This window comes from Hippichthys cyanospilos, chromosome 17 (genome assembly GCF_059441005.1).
Source record: "Hippichthys cyanospilos isolate Australia breed blue-spotted pipefish chromosome 17, RoL_Hcya_1.0, whole genome shotgun sequence".
Taxonomy (NCBI): Eukaryota; Metazoa; Chordata; class Actinopteri; order Syngnathiformes; family Syngnathidae; genus Hippichthys; species Hippichthys cyanospilos.
The window spans coordinates 16,617,632-16,634,876 of NC_142385.1; the positions used below are offsets into that span (position 1 = coordinate 16,617,632).

Here is a 17,245-nt window from a genome sequence, read left to right on the forward strand (position 1 = left end):
TTGTAGGAATTGTTGCTTGTTGCGTGGATGAAAAAGATGCAATCGAATCAATAGTCTTGTTTTAATGAAATACAAAGAATAAGCTGATCAAGTCTATTTGATTGAGAAACGGCATTTACAAATAAATATTGTGAAAGTAATGCTCTAAATTATCAAATGAGAAAGCAAGCATTTGTCGTGAAAGCAACCGCTCAACCAACAAGTGAAACACAGTGTGTGTAGCCAAATAAAGAAATGTAAATGTAAACAAGTGTTTAAATGAAAAATAAATGCGATGGAAAATATCTATAAAAGGAAAAAGTCACGACAACTATCACTACTAATACTCTACTACTACTACTTGTCTTTGCATTCTCGCAAGATTTGAACGCGAGATCTCGCGAGCTTGTTTACTTCCGGTTTGCCGGCTAATGCTTCCTGCTTCCGGCTATGTAAATAAGACCAACGTGACTTCGGAACGCGAGTAAATGACATCGGGTGGTTAGTCGCGAAGCCGATTTCACGCTTTTTGTGTTTGCTAACTTTTCCAAGCTCTCGTGATGCTACTCACGTGGAAGCGCGCCAAAGTGTGCGCCTTGGCTCTCAGCGCCGCCCGGCTGTGCAGCGGCGGCCCCGCGGCGGCCAACGGCAACCCGACGGTCTACTTCGACATCTCTGCCGACAACGAGCCTCTCGGCAGGGTCACCTTCGAGGTGAGCGGGGGGCGCATAAAAAATCAACTCCAAGACATCGGACGTTGAATTGGACTAACGTTGTCATTTGTACTTTTTTGCCCTTTGACCTCTTGGATTGAAGCTGAACGCTCAAGTTGTGCCAAAAACCGCAGGTAAGCAAGCCCGTGTTTGGGAAACACGTAATTACGCTTTGTACACTCGGTCGAAGCCCCCCCCCCCCCTACCTAATATGGATCATTTCATGTAATCATAATTTTGTTCCCTTGCTATATGACTTTTTGTGGTCTGGTACATGCACTAAATCTCCAGGGGATTATATATTTTTAATATTATTCTTATTGTGATGATTTTGTAACTGTTTTTCAGCCCAATTCTCTTAAATTAATATTACAACTTTATTCTCACGCTAAAGAAAAGTTCTGGTAACGTTCTTACTATTGTATTTGCAATTTTTTTCTTTTTATATGGCGCAGCCCTCAAACGTCTGATTGTTCAATAAAATCGGCAAGTAATCTCCTCGCTCCGATATTTCGAGTTGAACTATTTTGAGCGTCGTCTCAAACGCTCGGTCAGTCACGTTGTACAGTAATTGCTTTTGACAGCTTTCCCGTAAGTTGATTGTTGCGATGCGGCCTTGAGCAACTTTCTTGCGCCAGTTTTTTTCTCTTTTTTTTTTTTTTTTTCTTTTCCTTCCTGCAGAAAACTTCCGGGCCCTGTGCACGGGGGAGCACGGTTTCGGCTACAAGGGCTCCACCTTCCATCGGGTCATCCCGCAGTTCATGTGCCAGGTACCTACCTGCAGGCGGTGGCCGCTTGAAAAAGCAAGCTCATTAACTCATTCAATGCCAGGGACGTTCACTCTATTTTTTTGGAAGTCCAGACATTAAATCCGCTGACACTGATGGAATGTAATGTCGGCCCGCGTCTTTGTTTTGCCACCCAAAACTAAAGAGATCCTCTTTTGTTTTCAAAGGGCGGCGATTTCACAAACCATAACGGAACCGGCGGCAAGTCCATTTACGGGTGGAAGTTTCCAGATGAAAACTTCAAGCTGAAGCACACGGGAGCGGGTAGGTCCCGCCCGCTTTTCCGTTTTTCCGCACGATACCTCCGCTCGGCCCGCGCGTAATCCACAAAGCTATTGAAATTGGCAATCGGGTGCGTTTTTCTCTTCGGGTTCTTTTTGAAACATTTGGCAATTTTGCAAAAGCTGAGTCGGAATGAGCCAAAAATATGAACGGTGTCGGTGAAAGAGGAGTCCGGGGTGTCGCTGGTTAAAAGCAAATACAGGATCCGGATTGTACAAATTGCCCCTTGGATATTTTTGCTGTTCTCTGCAAACCAAGATAAGAGGAGGGTTAAAGCGCCATGTTTTTGCGATGACGGGGACCGGGGAAAGCAACAACGATTCTTGACGGAACGAACGGAACCGCTGTGCCCCCAACCCGCAGGCGTTTTGTCAATGGCCAACGCGGGACCCGACACCAACGGATCGCAGTTCTTCATCTGCACCAGTAAGACGGAATGGTAGGTACGCGGGCGCTCGCCTTGGCTTTCGGGCCGGAAGTGACCTCGGCGCGGGCCGGCAGGCTGGACGGCCGCCACGTGGTCTTCGGCAGCGTCAAGGAGGGCCTGGACGTGGTCAGGAAGGTGGAGGCCTTGGGCTCGCGCTCGGGACGCACGTCCAAGAAGGTCACCATCACCGACTGCGGCCAGCTCCCCTAGCGCCGCCCGGCGTCGACTCCATCCGAAGAGGACTCGAGATGGCCCGCCATGGTCTTTGTTAGAATTGTTTTTTTAATGACAATACCGCGAGCGGGACCGTGCGCGTGTGCCAAAACCAGACAAATAAACTCCAATCGTGTGACGGCGGTGTTCAACCCGTTCAAGTCGAGGGGCCCGGCTCGATCCCGAGTGCGCCCGACCCGTACGCTCGTGGCTCGTCTGAACGAGGGACCGGCCAAACGAGTGAGAAACGCGCAGACGTTACAGCATGTGGAAGGGGAGGAAGGACGCCGGTCGTCGTTCCGTCGCGTCGAGTTAAGGCTCAAGCGGACTTTACGGATCGCAGCGCCTCCTGAACTCTTGACCTCTCTCGTGCAGCCACGAGTTGGCCACTGAGGAAAGACAAAACGCGCTCTTTTTACTGGCGCTCCACAAAGTCGGCACAGTACAGCGATTATTACGGAAGTGTATTGCTTTCGCGCAGTTAAATAAGTTATAATGTCACATACCGCAACGCGCCGGGGTCCTCGCTTCATTTTTGAGGGGTGGGGCTACGTGTCTGGGACTGAGCCATTGAACGTTGTAATACCTGTGTTAACCACGGGGTGGCAGGCATTGCAAAGCGGCGCCGCCAAACGCGAGAGAAGAAAAGCTGGTCACGGCCTCGCATGATCGCGCTCAAATCAAAAGTACGAGAGCAATTTGTCGTGCGTTTCAAGTCAACGAGTTCAGAGTTTTTTGTTTTTGTACTCCTAAAGCGTGTAAAGAATCAACAGTGTTCCAAGTGCGTACGGTGGCTTCATTTGACAAGCGCTGGCTCGACTTGATGACTAAAGGTGAGCGAACTGGCCTACGTTGTTTACGTTTGTTTTTTAAAGGACAGTGTAAAATTTAGACCGTTTTTCACTTAAAATGAATAAATTAAATGACTGTAAATGTAAAAACTTGCAAATTAATGTGTTCTTAGCGACCGACAGTATGTTTGGAAATCTAGTGGTGGGTCTAGTTATGAAACGATATTACATTGGGGTTGGCACTCCTCCGGGGCGTCCATGTTTGCTATAGCTACGGACAATGGTAAATGCAGCACCGCCTGCTGTCCGTAATGAAAAACCGAAATCTCAACAGTAAAAGCAAGTGGCGCAACATACTTGGCGGCCCTACGTTGGAAACGGACCACCAGAAACGCGCAGTAGCAGCAATACGCTTCCGTAAACTGCGCTACGTTTCATTCAACAAAAACAAAAGAGGGCAACATCTGGAAGCTCACCCCACTTGCTCCCCACCAAGACGGGACAGGCGGCGTGTTGGGTTTGATGATCTCCGTTTCCGTTGGGGTGAAGATTGTACCAGAACACAGCCGAGCCCTGCGAGCACACCAAAAGTACGTGTTATGGAACCCTGACGTGCGCCGCTTGTGGTCCTCCTTTGCAGTGACACATTGCATGATACTAAGACACTTTTCCAATCGTCACATTTTCATCTTTTCAAAAGCTGACATAAACGTGACTATTAGTGGACGAGTCCATTTATTCCCCGGGGAGAATTTGGATCCAGCTCGGGCTTTAAAACTCTAGGAGACTAAAATACTGCATAGACTTGTCCAAACGTGTTGTCCTTCAATATGTCGTCCTGCCGTCCCAGTCTAAATGCTTGCAAACGAGAGGGCGAGATGCACACCCTATCGGTGGTAAATTTAGCTCATGTCGGGCTCATCTACTGCCATTCAGAATTGGAAATATAGTCATTGATCGAACACCCGATGTTATATCATGCATTTTCCCAGGTTTGAATGCAAAGTTGTCACTATGCATCGTGGGACTCGTAGTTGACAAAAGGCTTTGATCCAAGAGCTAAATGTTGCAGGAAAGATTTTATTTTGCGGCAGGGAAGCCTTTTATTTCAATCATTTATTTTACTGACGAAATGAGAATTGTTTGAAAAAAAACATCCTTGGAATATTGAAAGTTTTGGGGGGTTGAACGTAAATATACGTATATTGATATTTGAGGATGTTACGAGGATGTAAGTCAGCCCGAGTCAGATGATAATAAGGCCAGGCTAATGAAAAATCCCCGGACACTCAGGGCTTGAGCGTGCAAGACCAACCTTGATGGGCCAGGCGACGGCGCCCGCTTTGGGGAATACGGTGGCGCCCCCCGCCTGCACGTGGCTTAACTGCAAGCATAAAGTCCAAGCTCTTAAACCGCGCGAGCTGAGCGTTTCCTTGACCAAAAGGCGAGGCGAGGCGAGGCGAGGCCAAGGCGGCTTTACTGACATAAGTCAGCCAGGTGGCGATTCGGTTTCCCGTGCCCAAATATGCGTATGGTTCGTCCACTTCTTCCTGTGGAAAGACGAAAAGACAATTTGACGTTGAAAAAGCAGACCCTTCTGCGCGTGCCGCTCCACGCGAATGGATACGCAAGCTTTACTCGGATGAACGCGTCGACGACGCGCAGTCAGTGATTGGCACTTTAAAGGAAGCGCATCTGTACTAAATACACCTCCGACAGCTTAATCATACAAATAACTGTCTCGTCAGGAACGGGGTGTCAAACGTACGGCCCGCGGGCCGGTCCTTGACTGCAAACGGGTTTGATCCGGCCTGCTAGATGATTTTGTAAAGTATAAAAATGAGCTGAATTTTTTTCAATAAATGCAAAAATTATATGCTCTATTGTGTGGAGCGTAAGTCCACGCAATAGAGCATATAACGCGTAAGTCACGTAAGTCCGCTTGGGGAAGTAAACACAATAAGAATTTCATCGTATAGCGTGATTACGCATATGACGATAAAACTCTTATAGGGATGGGCCAATATCTGATGATTGACAGTATGATAACACTGAGGAAAATATCGCTGTAAAATTAAGCCTATTTTTTTCCATTGAACAGAATTGATGTTATTTTTTTAACAAAGTATTGCTTATTTGGTACATGAAGAAATGTCTACCATAGTTGGTACAAATAATTACATAAAACAGGAATCTTTTTTTTCTTTAATTGTATTTGGTGTGCAGTCGAAAGTTTAATCGTGCTTCTGTTTGAAAGGGTACCTTATAGACAAGTTTTTGTTGTTGTTTTTTTTTTAAAATAACGAATGTGTTACAAGTTATGCTTACCCCCTGAAAGTCTATATGTGGTTCATACTGTCCTCCCAAGCCATAGTTGGCCACCTGCACAAACAAACACAAGGTTAAATTGTCACGTGTGTTTTTCTTTTTTTGATATGTTTAAGTTGAAAAGACATGGGAGGAAGTGGACCTGCATGTCCTCTGCGGTGGAAACCTCCAGTCCGGTGATGTAACCCACTTTCTTGATCAGCTTGTTGACTACCGGGTACTGATTGTTGGGCAGCCAGGAGCTGAGGAAAAAAAGGTTGAAAAAACAAAACTAAATGCGGGAAATGAACTTCAAGAGGAAGTTCGATTATTGACAAGGGCAGTAAATAATCTTGGATAATTACGAGTCAATGTTAGTTGTTTACGTTCCCCATATACAACTAACATTAATCGGCCGTCCTTACTTCTGGGAAATCCTGACTCGAGATGCGTAGCTGTTGTGGTTGGTGCGGTTTTGCACTTTGGAGCGTGAGAGCTAGCTCGGCCGTGGCGCCCATGTCCAACACAGACAGACAGAGTAGCTTTCATTATACTCGGGCTACTCACAAATACAGAAGGTACGTCAGTTCAACGTCAAGATTTGGGCCGCGAACGCAGAGCGGACCGACTTTGGGTTTGGCCAACGTTTTGATGAGCTCCACGTCCTTCTCCGACACCACGTCGTGATAGCGGACCACGCGGGGGACGTCCCACAGATCCTCCTCTTTGGCCGGATCGATCAGGAGGTTGGGATGGCCGCGGTTGTCGTGGTAGCGGCAGAAGAGGCGGCTCTGCCTGAGCGGCGTCTGTCACAGCGATGAGCAGAGAGAGCGGAGGCCTCCGGCGCGCGCGCGCGCGCGCGCTCGCCGCCGCCGCCTTCTCACCATCGCCCCGCTCTGGCCGCGGCACAGCCGCTTGTAGACGGTGTCGTCGTAGCCAAGTTTATTCCGCCCCGCCGTCTGCGAATTCTCCTCGCCGGCGTTGGGCTGCGCCAGCTGGTACTCGTAGTATTCGAGACTCTGTTTGGCTCGCTGGTTGAGTGGATCTAAGGAAACCAAACCAAATCAAAAAACGGTCGAGGTGGATTTGACCCTTCCCGTCTCGAACCGTGAAATACATTCATAGGTGATCAGTCAGCCGCTTGCGTTTGGCCAATCGCGTGTAGCGACGTCATTGAAATGTTTTTTAGGCTTAGCCGGGTGACCAGAAGTCTGGCTCCAATGGAAAGTAGCACCTCTGTCGAAACAGACTCGCCGGACCCGGCGATCTCTCAAAAACTAAATCTCCGCTTCATGGAAACTAAGAGAAGGCTGACCGTCAGGAAGGTCCTGAGGCAAAAGGGGTGCCTTTGAAAACCACTGGGATTCCCAAATAAGAACGCGAGAGAGGTATCCAAATACAACCCAATCAAAGGAGAAGTTCCTTCGTCGTTATCCATATGGAATATGGAATAGCGAGGGTCGGCCACCTCGAGGAATTCACCTCCAAACAAACAAGGATTCTCAATGCGCACGATTCTTCCTTACAGAAGGTGGAGTCAATAAAAAGCACGCCGCCGTTTCTTGTCTCGTGCCGAGCCCGACGGACCCAGATCAAATTCATCATTTTCATCGGCAAATGGCAAAATATTGAAAGAAAGCAAAAAAGAATCGAGCATACCGGCGAGGTTACAATGATCATGTCTGTCGTCAAATCGGAGACGATGAAGGGGAATCCCGAGTTTAGGGTCAGCAGACATTATTTGCATCTTCTCACCGATCTCCAGGATCCGCTTGCTGGATTCCGACGCGCGCGCCAGGTCTCCTTGCTTGTAGAGGGAGTAGCTGTGGTAGTCCAACAGGGTGACGGCGTTGACCTTTGCGGGAGTCTCGCCCTCCCGCATCTGCCGAAGAGCCTGAGACATCCACAGCTCCGTGCGGTAGAAGTCGCTCTCCATGTACGCCGCCAGGCCCACGTCGTAGCAATCGTCCACCGTCAAGTTGGCGCCGGACCGAGAGGTTCCTGTGATGGGCGCGAGGACTGTACTTTAGGACTTTTTCCGCCAGTTCGGGGAAAGAAGTTCCACAAAATTACCACTACCGCGGATAGATGGAGCGTCACAGCATGTCCGCAGCGCGTCCAACTACAGGACATGTACGCGGCACGTGCGAAAAGAAGAGCGGCAACAGACATGTCCGGATTCCCTCCCGCCCGCACGACTCACCTGGCAGCTCTCCTTTGGCCAGAGCCTCGGTGTCCAGATCGTACGTGTCCTGCAGTCTCAGGAGGGCTTGGGCCGCGCCCTTCTGGTCGTCCTCGTTAGGGAGGTCCTCCCTCCTGGCGGTCAGGTTGGACAAGAAACCTGAACCCCAAGAGACGGCGCCTCGCTACTGAGTCTTTCCTCGGGCTGGGGGTTTCGGTACTCGTGCACGTCGTCACCTTGTGACACGTCGCTGGCCACCAGGCTCTCCAGCTCGCTCCACTCTGCGCTCAACCTCTTCAGAAGTTTAAAGGCGTTCACGGGGTGGCTCAGGAAGCCCTCGGGGTCCCGGGTGGCAGACGCCGACTGTTCGGACAGCTTCTCGGCCCACCTGAGCACACGCCGCGGCCCGGTCACGCGACCCGCGGCAAAGGTCGGCGCGCTGAGGCCTCGGCGCCCTTCGACCTTTTGACGCTCTCCAGTTTGTTCTCCTCCGCTCGGATGTAATCCCGCAGCGAGGCCAACAGGTCGTGCTCCGTGTGCAGTAGCTCCGTCATGTGACCTGATGGCACACGCGCACATCATGACAATTTGTGTATCTTGTTGGAGAGTCATTTTTTTTTTGCCTTTTTTTTTTTTCAGTTTTCCTTTGGAAGTTGAATGAACCTTCAATGAATGGCCTATTTGAAAAGTGTTTTCATATATAAGGCGCACCACATTACAAGGCGCGCAGAATAGAAGCTACTGTAGTGCTTGGGGTCGTGTTATGCATCCACCTGATGGAGCTGCGCCAAAGGGATTCAAAATAAAACAATCCCATAAGCGGTCAAAGTTTTCAATCAGAAACGAAGACTGAAGATCATTTGTGGAAGAATGGGGAAAAAATCCCTCCCAATCACATGAAAAGACTGTTTCGATCAAAGTCAAGACCAATCCAGAGTTTAAAAGGATAGAATTATGATTCAGTTAAATATTAAACCTTGTTTTGAATCCAATTGCAGCCAAAAACCTTCAAATATGTTTTGTTGATTTCAAAAAGTTTCTCGATTTATTTGATAAAATCACGCTTTCTCTTGAAAAATGTACAAAGCGATGAAATGATTTTATTTTTTTGGTTCTTATTTTTGTCCCCGAGAACTCGAGGCGTGGAGTCGGAGCGCACAAGTGCTATCTGACCTTTTCTTTCCATGAGGCTCATCAATACTAATGACAATAAGAAAGAATCATCATCACATTTAACCGGACTCACCAATGGAGGAGTAGAATTCTTCAGCGGCCCGGGAGAAGCCGATGAGGAGCAACAACAAGCAACGGCCCGCCATGTCTAAACGCAACAAAGGTTAGTTCAAGAATTGCTCGATTTAAAAAAAAAAAAGTAACCTGCAAACGTCATTCGATCCGATGCCGTCAGAGTGAGCCTCGGTGAGCGCGACCGCGGCGGCTTCAACGTGATTCATTCCGACTGAGGGCGGCCACATCCCCGATAATGAAAAGGTGCGTCCGCTCGCGCGACCACACAAAACCGTATTTGGTTACCCTGCCTAGAATTTCTATTCTTCCTTACGTGCCGAAAGTTGCGAGTCCCACGCGTAAATGTCACTGGGAGTTCAGAACACGACGTACGCAATTTTCTCCTCGGTAGACTTTCCGGTTTGTCGGTCAGCCAAGAATCTTGCACGGCAAGCGACGCGTCGCCACTTCAAAGCACCCAACTTCAAAGCACCCAACTTCGTCGCGTTTGAAAATTGAAAGAGAAGGCCAAACGAAGGGCATCAAAAGCCACGGAAGCGCGATAGGCCCAGTCGGGGCAGCAAAACGTCCATCCGCCCGCGTAAGAATGGGCATTCTCGTTCACCGCCATCACAACGGATGAAAACTGTCCTCGACTCGATTTAGGTCGCTATCGTCTTTCAAAGCAGTCGGTAGCATGATGATATTTGCACATCTGACGATGGACGCGAAAACGATTTTTCATTCAGTCAAACCAAATTGTTTTGAATGAAAGAAAAACAAATCGATTCGGAATCAAAGTTTAGACCCAAAGTCGGAATGGAGTCAAAGATCCCTATCCCTAAAAGACAAAAGTTAGCGAAGATGATATCAAAAGGACCTCGGCTCAAATTTTGTCAGGCTGCTTTCACGATGGATTTTGACCTTAGCTACCGAGGGACGCGAATTCGATAGGCTGGCTCACCGTCGTGCCACGTCGCCAGCCCGGCAACCTTGACCCTCGACGGGGTCAAAAGAAGCAAGAAGCCGTTGGGAAAGGAGTCGCGAGCGGCTTACCTTTGTTCCCGGATGGCCGGACGAATCCCGAAGCGTTCGCTCGCTTTGCTTTTTCCGCGCTTTCGCCTTCTTCTTGCCGACCTCGAGTCGTCGGTCGCTCTGAGCGCCCGCTCGGCGGCTTTCGGTTTTGACTCGCCTTTTTCCCGCCGCCTTTAAGGTCGAGAAACGAGTTGGGCCGGAGTTACCTGTCGCACGTTTACAGATTTAATTAGATGCGCCCGGCTGCTTTCCCTCTGTCGGCCGAGTCAAAACTTGACCTTTGGGGCCGTGATTCCTACTGCAGAGTCGCACAGCCCGCGACCGAACCGGGAGCGCGCCTCGGGCCAAATTCGGCCAGGACGTCGCCGCCGTCTTCTTCCGCTAGCGCAATCGTGATTTGGAACCGCCCGTCGATTGCTGGGACCCGCTTCTGCGCGGAGGCGGCGGTACTTTGCCCCTTTCTTTATTCGTCCTCCCGATGCCACGCTCGGAGCTGACGTCGAGCTCCAACGGCGATGGCCGCCTCCGAAGGTCCGTCGCGCTTTCCAGGTGGCTTAGGGTTATAGGGCAAGGTCGGGCTCGCGAAATGCGCTTTATGGTCCGGCCTTGCAAATCAGCACTTTCAGCACTTTCAGCCTAACGCCGGCGATGGCAAGGCGGGCTTTTCGGGTTCGGCTTTCAAACTAGGGCCGGGCTGGCAAACTTTTGAGGTTTGAGGTCTCGGGGTTTGAAAACTCCGCCGAATGATGGCGTAAAGAAGAAAACGGAATAAAAAGACTCTTTGAGAAATGCAAATTTTACTGCGTCGTCGCCGGGGTCCGTCGTTCGTTCGTTGCGAGCCGAACGGCGGCCCGTGATAAAACAGCAAAGTGCGGTGCGGTGCGGTGCGGTGCGGTGCGGTGCGGTGCGGTGCGGTGGGGTGGGGTGGGTGCCTCATCAGCGCGGTTATCGTCGCCGTCCACTCGTTTGCGGCGGTCCTCGGTCACCCCTGGCGGCAGCGCCTCCTGAACTCTTGACCTCTCTCGTGCAGCCACGTGTTGGCCACTTGGGAAGGAAAGACAAAACGCCAGCGTTTTTACTCCGTCGACGGAAAATCCCGCAAACCGGTCTTTTTACTTGATAGGCCAATATTTAGTCATACTGTTGCCAGTAAAGCCAATACAGCCAAAGCGTATTGCTGTCACGCTTCTAAAAAAAAGTTGTTCTTTTAAAAGGTGTTCTTCCAGAATGGCGGGAACGCGCTCTCATAAATTCCATTCCCCCAAAAATCTGCAAACGCACCCCACTTGCTCCCCACCAGGACGGGACAAGCTGTGAAGGGAATCATATATTAGGTTGTTATCATTATGTTCTTAGTTCATTGTTACCCATTTATGCAATCCTAGTTCATCTTGACCCTGTCCTTAGATAGAACTGTTGACGCACGAAAGTGTGAGCCGGGACCTTGGCCCAGCTGCCGGTGGCGCCCGGCTGGCTCTTTTGTTGTGTCTTGTAATCTGCTATGCTTCTATTCAATAAAAGCCGGGGGGAACGGCTGGGCAAGTGGAAAAACTGGCGTTGGAAGACCCACGAGTTACATTTGCTCAAGCTTTTTTCCCTGCGCCGGCGTAGAAAAGTCAATCTTGGCTGGTCTGAGTTACTCTTTTTGCTGTTTAAGCAGCTAGGCTTGTCCTAGTCTTCTTTTCTGAGATTTCTCTGACACAAGCGGCGTGCTGGGTTTGATGGTCTCCCTCCCCGTCGGGATGAAGATTGTACCAGAACACGGCCGAGCCCTGCGAGTCCGCCGGAAGAACGGAGAAGTTACGGACCCCTGACATTAGCCGCCCGGGGTGACGCGCGGCGCCATACTAAGACGCGTCATTTCATCCTTTCGATAGCTGGCGGGAATTTGAGCATTGGTGGAAGAATCCATTTAAGTGTGGAAGACCGACCTTGACGGGCCAGGCGACGGCGCCCGCTCTGGGGAATACGGTGGCGCCCCCCGCCTGCACGTGGCTTAACTGCAAGCATACAGTCCAATCCCTTAAAGCTTGCCGGCCGAGCGCTTCCCTGACCAAAAGGCGAGGCGAGGTTGCCTTACTGACATAAGTCAGCCAGGTGGCGATCCGGTTTCCCGTGCCCAAATCTGCGTAAGGTTCGCCCACGTCTTTCTGCGGAGAGAAGACACGAGCGTCGCGCGCGCCGATCCGCTCGGACGCCGTTTTCATTGATGCCGACGACGCTTTATGAATTGGAACGACTCGCTCGGCGAGGGCGAGTCGCGCGCTTGGAATTTGTTGAGCTCTCCAACCTCTAAATGCCAACGACGACTTAAGTCATCCATTAGAATGAGAACATTGTAAACGGTGTCAAGGAGGAGTCGTGTCAGTTGAGGGGGATTTTTTTTGAGAAAGGTTTAGTGCAGAGGTCGCCAAGCGCCAGTCGGCGGCCCGGTACCGGTACCGGTACCGGTCTGTGGCTCGTGCGGCACACCGGGCCGTGTGGGCAGCACTGGGAATAATGAACTACAGTATTAACCCGGTCTGAAAGCTATTTTATTTTGAAAAACCTTTTCTTTCCAAGGCCGGACGGATTCTTAGATTTGTTTCGCTCAATCGAGCGCCCAAATTTCACTCGCGCGAAGTAAGAAACGGATGTCTTTTGCGAGGGGGAAAAGGATGAACGTGTCCCAGATGATATTTACCACCTGGAAGTCGATATGTGGTTCATACACTCCTCCTAAGCCGTAGTTGGCCACCTGCACAAACACAAGCTTTGATACTCACACTTGTGTTTTTTGTTTGTTTTTTTTTTTCCCCACGTTTAAGTTGAGACGAGCGGCGGGAGGAAGCGGACCTGCAGGTCCTCTGCGGTGGACATCTCCAGGCCGGTGATGTAACCCACTCTCCTGATCAGCTTGTTGACTTCTGGGTACTGGTTATTCCGCAGCCAGGTGCTGAGGGGAAAAAAAGGTAAAAAAACAAATAAGAAATAGAACGGGGTTAGAGTTGGAAAAGAAATATCAGGAGGAAAATGCATCTTTCCTCACATCTAAAGCAGCGCTCATATTGTTTTGTTCAAATGACATTTGCGAAAACGAATTGAACTGTCGTAAATGATCATCAATGGGGGAAACGTTCAGCCGACTCGGGCTTTTTGATGTGCGATATGAAAGGGCAAGCATACAATCAAAAACAAAGGGGGGGGGCTTTCAAGTCAATAAGATGATTTTTTTGTTTTTTTTTGCCCTCTATACGGTAATACGTATTGCGATAGGCCTTTGCTGTATGACAATACATCGCAAAAGCTTTCAAGCCCAAATAGCCTGCACTATTTCCTCACATCACGATCGCTAACGTCAAGCAAAATCCATTTCAAAGCTAAATTACAGAAGCTAGTCTTAAGAAGAGGGTCCCACAAGGACAAGAGGTCCCCGCAAAGGCGGTAAAAACCCAGAATGCCAGCCCCCGCCATGTATCCAAAACAAAAGCGCGCAGGCGGCGCGTCCACTCGCCGGTCCTTACTTCTGGGAGATTCTGACCCGAGATGCGTAGCTTTCGTTGTTGGTGTCGTTATGCACTTTGGAGCGTGAGAGCTAGCTCGGCCGTGGAAGGAGGCAAAGAGAGCGCGCTCAGTTTCACGGAAAGCACCGCCTTTCATCTTTCACCCTACAACAATGTGTTGACGGCGGTGGACCCGTCGGGAGCCTTGAAGGGGCTAACTTTGGGTCTGGCCAACGTTTTGATCCTTTCCGCGTCCTTCTCCGACACCACGTCGTGATAGCGGACGACGCGGGGGACGTCCCACAGATCCTCCTCTTTGGCCGGATCGATCAGGAGGTTGGGATGGCCGCGGTTGCCGTGGTAGCGGCAGGAGAGGCGGCTCTGCCTGAGCGGCGTCTGGCAGAAAAATAAGCAGAGGGAGCGAAGGCTTCCGGCGCGCTCGCCGGCTCCTTCTCACCAGCTCCCTGCTCTGGCCGCGACACAGCCGCTTGTACATTGCGGCGTCGTAGCCAATCGGATCCCGCCCCAACGTCCGCGGCGTCTCTTCGCCCTCCGTCGGATTTGCCAGCCGGTACTCGTAGTACGCGATATTCTTTTTGGCTCGTTCGTTAACCGGATCTGACAAACGCAAACAAACGGCGGCAATGAAGTGCGCCAAACCTGAGGCGAGCGGACATTTTTTCTCACGTCTCACCGATCTCCAGGATCCGCTTGCTGGTCGCCGATGCGCGCGCCAGATCTCCTTGCTTGTAGAGGGAGAAGCTGTAGTAGTCCAAAAGGGTGACGGCATCCACGGTTGCCGCCGTCTCGCCCTCCTCCATTTGCCGGAGCGCCTGAGCCATCCAAAGCCCCGTGCGGTAGAAGTCATTCTCCCGGTACGCCGCCAGGCCCACGTCGTAGCAATCGTCCGCCGTCAAGTTGCCGCCGAGGCGAGGGGCGGGGTGACCCGGAAAGCCTGAGGGCCCGGAGAGGCGCTGCGCTAACGTGATCCCGAGCTTCAAAATATGGACGCGCAAATGTGAATGCCAAAATATTCATGGGGCAGAAGTGGAGCGGGGACGTCCTCTTAGTCCAGATGCATCCCTTTTGCTACTTTGCCAGGACTCCGTCTCCACCTTCGAGCGTCGCATCGATCGGATGTATTTTTTGTCCAGTGCCGCACAATAGCGCAGTTCTCACAGAACCACGCGAGAAGGTGAAATTACGACCGCCGCGAATGGGTGGCGCTCCACGGCATACGCGCGTCTGCCACGGCGCGGGCAAAAAGAAGACTGGCAACAGACATGAACGCCGCTCACCCGGCAGCTCCCCTTTGGCCAGAGCCTCGGTGTCCAGCTCGTACGTGTCCTGCAGCCTCAGGAGGGCTCGGGCCGCGCCCGTCCGGTCGTCCCCGTCGGGGAGCTCCTCCCTACCGGCGGTCAGGTTGGACAAGAAACCTGAACCCCGAGAGACGGCGCCTCAGAACTCAGACTTCCCTTGGACGGGCGGCTCAAGATTTCGGGACAGTTGCGCGTTTTCACCGTCCGACACATCGCTGGCCACCAGGCTCTCCAGCTCGCTCCACTCGGCGCTCAACCTCTTCAGAAGTTTAAAGGCGTTCACGGGGTGGCTCAGGAAGCCCTCGGGGTCCCGGGTGGCAGACGCCGACTGCTCGGACAGCTTCTCGGCCCGCCTGAGCACACGCCGCGGCCCGGTCACGCGACCCGCGGCAAAGGTCGGCGCGCTGAGGCCTCGGCGCCCTTCGACCTTTTGACGCTCTCCAGTTTGTTCTCCTCCGCTCGGATGTAATCCCGCAGCGAGGCCAGCAGGCGCTGCTCCGTGTGCAGCAGCTCCGTCATGTGACCTGATGGCACACGCGCACGCCGTGACAATTTGAGCGTCTTGGTGGAAAGTCATCGGTGTAGCCTCTGTTCCGTTCACTTACAAATTTTGGATTCAAAACTCCCAAATTGATCGGCATATTTGAAGGAAGCATATTCGCGTTCAACTCCCTTGTGTGCGTCAAAAAAAAAAAAAAAAAGCCACGCGCGCATCCCTCAACTGGTATTTGTTAGCATGCTCGCGCTGATGTCAGATCTGACATTAGCATCTTCCACAAATGCGCATGATTACAATACGGTGTAGGGCGAATATTATATCAGCAATAATGATGAAAATGACGCTCATAATAATTGAGCAGACTCGCCTATGGAAGAGTAGAATTCTCTGGCAGCCGAAGAGAAGCTGATGAGGAGAAGCAGCAACAAGCGACAGCCCGCCATGACTAAACACAACATAGATTACTTGATGATCATGAGAAAGAACCGTTTGAGGTCAAACGTAGAAATGTTGTCATTTAGCCCTAATTACTAGCGATTCATCGTGACGACTTCATAATCAAGACAGCCACATCCGCAAGAATGAAAAGGTGCGCGCAACCACAGTCTTTTTGCTTTTTTGACTACTCCGCCTCTGTCTAGACGTTCTACGCTCCCCGAGCTGCTTCAAAATGGGGATTTCACACGTAAATGTCACCGGGAGTCAAGAACACAACTTTGTCATTAGAATTCCAGGCGGTCAGTCAAGAATGTTGCTCGACAAGCGACGTCCAACAATATGCTCTATAATTATTGCTTCCAACACGAATAAGCCGCTCAAGACTCGTGCCGTAGTTTTCAACTTTTTGTTTGTCCGATAGATGGCGCCGTTTCGTCATTGTTTCCTCGCACCTGTGCGGTCTGCCTTAGAAAAAGAAAAGAACGACCGAATCGCGTCATTTCGGACGGCAGTATGTGTAGATAGTGGACTCTGCCAAATAATAATTCAGACAAAGGACAAACAAAGGGCATGGAGCAGCAAAACCTAGTAGCTCCAAATAAGTGAAACATTTCTTCATCGCCTCAACAATTGTTGTTTCAACTCAATTCCGACCTCCGATAACTGACCAAAGCATCCCAGAGGAGCAGCGGCGGTATGGAAAAGAAGCCATGATACGGATTACGCTCTCAACTTTGAAATAGAAAAACGTTTGACGCGTTAGCCGGCGCGGAACGTAAACATTTGAAGCTTATTCCCGTGTAATGTGGCCACGCCCACAACCTTGACCCTCAATGGGGTAAAAACAACAAAAAAAAAAAAAAAAGCAAGGAGCGGTCAGTCATAAGCGAGGCAAGCGGCTTACATTTGTTTCCCGGTGGCCGGACAAATGCCAAAGCCTTGTTTCTCTGCCGTTATCTTCTTTCCGCCGACTTCAATTCAGCACTCTCAACGCCTGCTCCGCGACCTTCGCTTTGCCTTTTTTTTCCCCTGGCTGCCTCTCGGGTTAAGAAACAAGTTGGGCGGGAGTTACCTGTAGCATATTTACATGTGTAATTAGTTGCACTTGGCGCGATAAGTGGGAGCATATTCGGAGGCCCTCATCTTTTGTTGTTAAGTAGCTACAGACCCGTGGATTGCTCTCTCGACAGTATCTATTGCGATCCAGTCTATCAGAACCCGCTCTCCAGACTCTCGTAGGTTCACAATTTTGAGTTATTAACCCTTTCCAAATGGATTTGGGGTTTATTTGGGGACATTTTGGGAGCCGTAGGTAGTTGGCGTGGTTTCCAAAGGTTTAGCGTTCTAGTTGAGAACCCGCCGCGCATAGAGAGCTTGGAGGCACGGGGGCCTCTGGCGGGGTTACGGGAAGGCTCCGGCAAAAAATCACCGATCGGGGCCACGTTCTTCAGACCCGTCCGGCCACGCCATGGTGGAAATGAGCTTTTAGCGGTCACCTCTCATCAAAGTTGGAACCAAAAACAAACGTTGATAAACCAGCGCCTTCGCTATGAACTAAGTATT

The 17,245-nt window shown here is 50.7% G+C and overlaps 3 protein-coding genes across 3 annotated transcripts; 1 reads left to right on the top strand and 2 right to left on the bottom strand.

The window, feature by feature from the left end:
* The first annotated feature begins 410 nt into the window (after positions 1-410).
* Positions 411-2,541, top strand: LOC148410025 (peptidyl-prolyl cis-trans isomerase A-like). The gene is made up of 6 exons (XM_088438998.1): positions 411-692; positions 796-826; positions 1,374-1,462; positions 1,648-1,744; positions 2,126-2,201; positions 2,264-2,541. Exons 1-6 carry the CDS (start codon positions 540-542, stop codon positions 2,397-2,399), a joined length of 582 nt encoding a protein of 193 aa, XP_088295124.1. The 5' UTR covers positions 411-539; the 3' UTR covers positions 2,400-2,541.
* On the bottom strand, positions 2,451-10,073 carry LOC148410026 (prolyl 4-hydroxylase subunit alpha-1-like). Its single transcript, XM_088438994.1, has 15 exons — positions 9,966-10,073; positions 8,929-9,003; positions 8,145-8,241; positions 7,919-8,070; positions 7,704-7,841; positions 7,256-7,501; positions 6,385-6,545; positions 6,130-6,306; positions 5,926-5,996; positions 5,664-5,763; positions 5,522-5,575; positions 4,678-4,743; positions 4,509-4,577; positions 3,670-3,766; positions 2,451-2,791 (listed from the first exon to the last, which is right to left on the bottom strand). Exons 2-15 carry the CDS (start codon positions 8,999-9,001, stop codon positions 2,733-2,735), a joined length of 1,560 nt encoding a protein of 519 aa, XP_088295120.1. The 5' UTR covers positions 9,002-9,003; positions 9,966-10,073; the 3' UTR covers positions 2,451-2,732.
* A 730-nt stretch (positions 10,074-10,803) lies between these two features.
* On the bottom strand, positions 10,804-15,431 carry LOC148410027 (prolyl 4-hydroxylase subunit alpha-1-like). The gene is made up of 13 exons (XM_088438999.1): positions 15,351-15,431; positions 15,173-15,269; positions 14,947-15,098; positions 14,725-14,862; positions 14,121-14,381; positions 13,884-14,044; positions 13,646-13,822; positions 13,448-13,518; positions 12,780-12,879; positions 12,628-12,681; positions 12,029-12,094; positions 11,876-11,944; positions 10,804-10,988 (listed from the first exon to the last, which is right to left on the bottom strand). The coding sequence occupies exons 2-13, from the start codon at positions 15,262-15,264 to the stop codon at positions 10,890-10,892; spliced, it is 1,440 nt and encodes a 479-aa protein (XP_088295125.1). The 5' UTR covers positions 15,265-15,269; positions 15,351-15,431; the 3' UTR covers positions 10,804-10,889.
* Positions 15,432-17,245: the final 1,814 nt, after the last annotated feature.